General features: G+C 41.6%; 1 protein-coding gene across 1 annotated transcript in view; it reads left to right on the top strand.

Moving 5' to 3' along the window:
* LOC102212952 (coiled-coil domain-containing protein 42 homolog) overlaps positions 1 to 3843 on the top strand; it is a 5950-nt gene extending 2107 nt beyond the window's left edge. The window contains exons 3-7 of the mRNA XM_005747603.1: positions 1240 to 1326; positions 1410 to 1601; positions 3097 to 3318; positions 3416 to 3574; positions 3656 to 3843. Coding sequence (XP_005747660.1) covers positions 1240 to 1326; positions 1410 to 1601; positions 3097 to 3318; positions 3416 to 3574; positions 3656 to 3778 — 783 coding nt within the window. The 3' untranslated portion in view covers positions 3779 to 3843. The remainder of the gene's footprint in view (positions 1 to 1239; positions 1327 to 1409; positions 1602 to 3096; positions 3319 to 3415; positions 3575 to 3655) is intronic.
* The last annotated feature ends 2594 nt before the right edge of the window (positions 3844 to 6437 follow it).

Below are 6437 nucleotides of genomic sequence, written 5' to 3'. Positions count from 1 at the left end.
CATTTTTGTGTTTCTTTTTATCGCTGTGTAACTGATTTCAATTGAAAGCCTGCGTGCGCTAGTACCTCTTGCCACGAGTTCCCAGAATCCTTTGCGGTTTTACCCCTGAATGACGTCACATTTTCAATCTCTATACAGCTGGGTGGTGCTATGTTACTGATGTTGAACTTTATTTTGTTTATACGGTTAATTATTAGAGTTTCCAACCGTCCTGTAAAAAACGGAATTGTCTCATATTCAGAGAAATTATTACGCGTTTCGTATTGAGGTGAAAAGGAACAATTTGTCCCAGACTTCAGCTACAATGAAAAAGACACAAAGCTGGAGTAATTCTGTGCTTACGTTGCACAGCTCTCTTCTTCTCTCATCCTCTCCCCTCCCTCTCCTGTTTCTACTTCAATCATGAAACTGATCAATGATCAGCTGATCTGCTTTTGCCTCTTGTTTATTTATCGTCCGCTTTGCACCAGAAAGAGGAAACCACCGGATGTCACGTTAAACAACAGCAGCACGTTTGATCAGCTGTTGTTAGAATTTATTTAATATTACTTTCTAGTATCAGCTGATGTTTGCTGGAGCCATAAAGCTGGATATGTGGTGGTTTTGTCCCAGTCCAGCCCTGTATGCAGCTCATCTGCAGTCTGGTGTTGCCTACATCTTCCTATTCAGAAGGCAGAATTTCCGAGTTCTGAGTACAATCAAAAAGCGCCACGACTGCAGTTTTTGTGTTGGATGTAAAAAGCGCACATGACGCTGTAACGTAGGCTAGAATCATGGCGGTGGTCAACGACGGTCCAGGCGTGGGATTTCTCTGTGTTCCCCGGGCCATCTTGTTGATTTTCACGTTTTGTTGCTTCCTGTTTTATTTTGTTAATCTGTCTCCATCTTGTTTTCTCCTGGTTAGTTTCAGCTGTTTTCCCCAGTGTTTTCATTTCCCCCGATTACCCCAATGTGTAATTAAACCTCTGTTTGCATTTGTTCGTTGCTGCCTTGTACTGTTTACCCGCCTGTGTGGCCTGGCCCTAGTTCAGCTTCACTTGATATCTCTTCAACACAGATGTTTTGGATACGAAGCAGTTGTTTCTTGAGAGTCTGTTGATAGCTTTATGTCCTCAGTTTTAAGCTCTTTTCAAACACACGATTTCACCATAAGTACCCTTGAGGCCTACTGTCCTGAAAGTCATCACAAGTATTCCCTTAGTAACGTAAACCTTTTCTACTTTGTGTGCATTTCTGTAGGAGCTAAAAAGTTTGAAGGACCAGACAAAGGAGCTGCAGGATGACATTAATAAAATACAGGAGCGCTTTCATGAAGCCTTTGTTGAGGTACTGTAGAAGACCATTTCACACAAGCTGAATTTCAGTTTTATGGTTGGAACGAAACTCCAATTGGACCTGAAACTGTGTAGGATGAAGATGCTGATGATGCTCTGGAGGAAGCAAAGGCAGACAGCAAAGAGTTCATTCAAAAGGAGGCAGAGTTAGAGAGATTAAAGAAAGAGTATGCTGAACTGATGGAGAGGAGAGAGGAGCTACAGCATCAAGTTCAGAGGCACTCAATGTACAAGCACTTCATGGAGCGTGTGCTTAAAATAACAAAGGTACAGTATTTTTATTTCATGCTAACAGTAATCAGTTCATTTAAATAATGTCTTTATTGTCAGTGCACATGCATATCATGTGTGTATGTATATATATATATATTTTTTTTTTTTTTGACTTTTGGATCCAAATCATTTTCACCCCTCAGCTGTTCCAGGCTAATGGTGGGCGGCGTGGACAACTTGGTGAATGTAATAACTTGGCGACAAGTATGAGGAGACATATGATTTTGAAATTTATACCATAGCTGATCTACTACGTCATTATTTTTTTTTTACCCTTATCTGTGTTTCTATTGTCCTGAACCGTCTGCCAGAGGACAGACTTTCAAACAAAGTGACCAGGGGATGAACGTCTCATTGTGGTGTTTTAATTTTCATTTAATGTTATTAATGTCCCACTTTGAGGCAATAGGAATTGTCAAAGACTTTACAGGCGAGAGACAGGCATCTGATGATCTTCTGGGTGATGATGAGGACCTTTTAGAGCACTTTCTTCTCTGATGCTGTGCAGCTGTCAAATCTCATACAGATTAAATATGTCAATCTGCACTTTATGGAGCAGCAAGAGAAGGACACCAGTTGTTTTTTAGTTGACTTGGTTCTTTCAGAGGATCCTCGGGACAAGAGCAGGGACATAGAGACTGGCCCCGGTGTGGTAGAGGGTTAGCCCTGATGCTGGGGGAGACGTTGTCCAGTGTATCTGCTCTCCTTGTAGCTGATGGAATTTAGGATTAACTGCTATTAAATCAGCGTGGCTGAAGTCCTTGCTATGATGTGAACAGCCTTAGGATACATCCTGTGACTGTGTGATGCAGATGAACAAGAGCCAAGTTAGCGTCAGCATCTGGTGGAATATACACAGCAGTTATCACAACAGTACCAAACACTGTTTCAGAAATATCTCAGATATCAAATATCAGTATTTGACTATTTATCCATCCATCCATTCATGACACCCATGTTAAAATACCAGCTTTGCAGTATTAAAAAGCATACAGTTAGAGTCTGCAGGAAAATGTAGTCCCAGTGCTGTGTTGAGACAAGCACAGGTGAACTATTATCAGTCTAATAGCAGAACCCACAAGCTAAACAAAATACCAAAAGGGGAACACTGGAAGCTAACGAGGAAGAGGAACAAGAAGCAAAAGCAGACAATGAGATGAAAACATAGGGGAAGACAGAGGGGTGAGTGAAGGAACCGCTGAAAGTCAAAGGGTAAAATGAGACTGGGAAAAGTAAAACTAACAGTAACCATGCAGAACAGGGAATACCGAAATAAAACGGAGCCAATCAAAGGTTGCTTTTTGTATGAAAACGTGTGGGGGAAAACCTGCTGTGTGTCAAACTCCAGCACAGAGAGCACAGAGCACCATCCATAAGTATTGTATCAATTATTAATGATGATAATAATGATGTTAAACAGTGATTCCTCCACCGAAAACACTGAAGATAAAGCTGCAAGCAAAGCTGTGTGTATGTCTGTGTGTTACAGTTTGAGGATACTGAGGCTCTCGCAGACTACACAGAGAGTCTGCTCCATTTTCAAGATCAGTTCTACCAGAAGGAGATGAAGTTGCAGGATGAAGTCGACCAGCAGAAGAAAGCACTGTTAACCCTGCAGGACCAGCACAACTTGGTGGTAATGCAGAAAAACAGTCTGCTGTCTCAGCTCCAGACCGAGCTAGAGAAGACTCAGGCCGAAGCTCTCACATGGGTACCGGACACAATCCTGGATCACAGTCCTGCAGCAGAACTAAGGCTAGGTCAAATATACACTGTGAATGGCATTATGTGTTGCTGTCTTCATACAGGAACAAAAGTGGAACCACATTCAGGAAACGGCTGCAAAGAAGACACTACAACTGGGAAAGATTAAGATGGCGATCCTAAACCTCTATGAAATGACAGCAGGTGCCATAGGAGAAAAGGAAGGAGTTGATATGAATGACACAGAGACGCAGCTGAACAAGGTAAACTCGCAGATCAGTTACTGACAAAGAGCTAGAGCAGCAGGAAATGATCAACATAACCGCCTGTTCTTCTTCTTATAGCTGCAGGTGTTCTCTGAGGATGAAAATGACATAGTGAAACAATATGAAGCCAGACTTCATGCAGCCAGCGATGGAAAGAAGCCAAACAAGGACAAAGGGAACACAAAACCCAGAAAAAAATGAACGCATATTCAGTTTCTTGGCATACCGAATCATTTATTACTTCAAATAAAGGTTGAAAATATTGAGGTTTTTGAGCTGTTTTCAAACTGAATATGACTGAATAGTTCATATTTTAGCTAGGACAGGTAACTTCAATAATACCTGAAAACTCAATTCCATGTGCAATCAGCAGCTGATTAGTTACTTTGGAAAGGCTCCTTAGTTTGTCTTCCTGACTGTATTTATTCAGTTAGCAGTGGTGGAGCATTCGAGTGGAGCTACTGTGACTGGTTTTAATTTATTTATTTTGTTTTTCAATCCAGTGCCTGTTTTATTAAACAGTAGAATCAGGACATATATGTGAACCCAGCTGTCATCCTTAGTAGGCTGACACCTCAGACACACACTCCACGTCTTAATGTTACAGTATTTAGGATGTGCACTCTCAGTGACATCAAAAGGAGGCAAAACCTCATTATGTAGTCCTCATAATAAAGCAACTTGAGGCAATTGTAGTTGTGAAGTGGCATTACATACATATACATACAATACTGTATATCCAGAAAGCCTACATGCAGATGGTTTTGGGTGTCCACGTGACTGTTATGCAAATCATTGAAAACACAGAGGACAACACTGCCACCCTGTGGACATCAAAGACTATTTTATTTACTCAGTGAACGAGCCCATTTATTTTCTTGGGCTGGTTAGACGTGCTTCTAATTAATAGTTAGGTAGAAGCATGTTGGATATTTGCTGAGGTTGTTGCATCTCTTAATCACAAGATGTTTACTCAGAATGCAGCAAAGCTCACACACAACGTCACAGCCATGTGAATACAGTCCAGTGCAGTTGTGAGTAACACATCAGTGTAGATGTCTGTTGAACTAATAAAAATGTGACATGAGATTGTTTTTGGTGTCATTTCTAAAGCTCCCTGTCAGCAGAACTACACAAAAACCAAGAACAAAAATCAATGAACTCAGCTGAGAGGTGGAGCATGTGCAAAAGAAGAAGCTGCTACATTTTGGTGCTGATGGACATTTGTGACATGGCTTTGACCTTACTGGCCTTAATGTTTACGCTCTTAGAGATTCCTTCTTGTCTGCTGCTGTTGTTTCATTAACAATCTCAGATATTTACAACACATATTTGATTTTGCTCTCAGAGTGAACACAAAGCACCAAAGACTCATTCAAGAACAGGAAAGAATGAATGAAAACCTGATTCTGTGTCATGTAGCAGAAACTCAGTGCCTCTAGGGATACAAACATGTTCAAGGCAACCTGCTGAAGAACAAAATAAGCATCAGTATGAGAAAGAAGAGTGATTTAAGTGACTTTGAGTGTGAAACTGCTGATCTACTGAGTTTTTCCACATGACCTCTGTAGGGTTTACAGAGAATGATCTGAGAAGGAGGAAATATCCAGTGAGCAGCAGTTCTCTGGGTGAAAACGGCTTTTTGATGCCAGAGGTCAAAGGAGAGGGCTCGGCTGCATCAAGCTGATAAGAAGGCAACAGTAACTCAGAAATGCCTCTGTACATCCAAGCTATGCAGAAGAGCATCTCTGAACACATTGAACCTTGAAACGGATGGGCTACAGCAGCCAGAGACCATATCTGGTGCCACTCCTTTCAGTTAAGGACAGGAAACCCAGGCTACAGCTCTCAGGGGCTCAGCAGAATATTGCAAAAACATTGCCTGGTCTGAGGAGTCCTGATGTCTGCTGTGACATTTATGGCAGGGCCAGAATTTAGTGTAAACAGCGTGACTCCTTCCTGCTGCTCCTGGTGTAATGATGGACATTTTCTTGACATCATTTGGATCTCTTAGTACCACTGAGCACAGCTTACCTGAGTATCGTTGCTGACTGTGTCCATCCCTTTATGACCACCCACGCAGGCTCTATGTCCGGTGCTGTATGAGCAGTGTTGGGTAAGTTACTTTAAATTAGTAACTTAGTTACATTACTAGTTACTCCTATCAAAAGTAACTCAGTTACTTCAAGTTACTCGTTACTTTCAGAGTAACTAGTTACTAGGGAAAGTAACTTTGGTTTTACTCAGAATTCTCTTGTTAATGTGTTGCTTCCGTAACTGGATACCCAGCAAGATTGCCAGTCTTCTACTTGCCACAAGTGCACTGTGCCACCTACCAATAGAAAGGAAAAAATAATGTGCCCATTTCCACGAGAGAAATCCCACACCTGATTCTATCCTAGCCTGCTTTTTACATCCAACACAAAAACTGCAGTCGTGGTGCTTTCGATTGTACTCAGAACTCGGAAATTCTGCCGAATAGGAAGATGTAGGTAACACCAGACTGCAGATGAGTTGCATACAGGGCTGGACTGGGACAAAAAAATCGTCCCGGGCATTTTGACTAGAGACCAGCCCACCATTATAGGAAAAATCATAAAGCCTTTGAATGAAAATAAACACACAGTGATGTTCACTGTTCTGATGGTATATATGCATCAATCTATCCATTGTTTGTTGCAAGACTTAGATAATTATTTTTTTAAAAGTGAGACATTTTAAATGAGAATAAGAAAGTATTTCTTTGTGCCCCCCTCTCCCTGTTAATGCCCTACCTGCCCCCTGGCAACACTTTGCTAGATCCGCCCCTGCACAGTTACCACCTGTCAGCTACCTAAAAAGGGATCCTGGTGTTATTTGT

This window comes from Pundamilia nyererei, unplaced genomic scaffold (assembly GCF_000239375.1).
Source record: "Pundamilia nyererei isolate P.nyererei 1_Seehausen unplaced genomic scaffold, PunNye1.0 scaffold00200, whole genome shotgun sequence".
Classification (NCBI taxonomy): Eukaryota; Metazoa; Chordata; class Actinopteri; order Cichliformes; family Cichlidae; genus Pundamilia; species Pundamilia nyererei.
The sequence above is the reverse complement of the archived record's forward strand: the minus strand, read 5'-3'. Positions and strand labels throughout refer to the sequence as shown.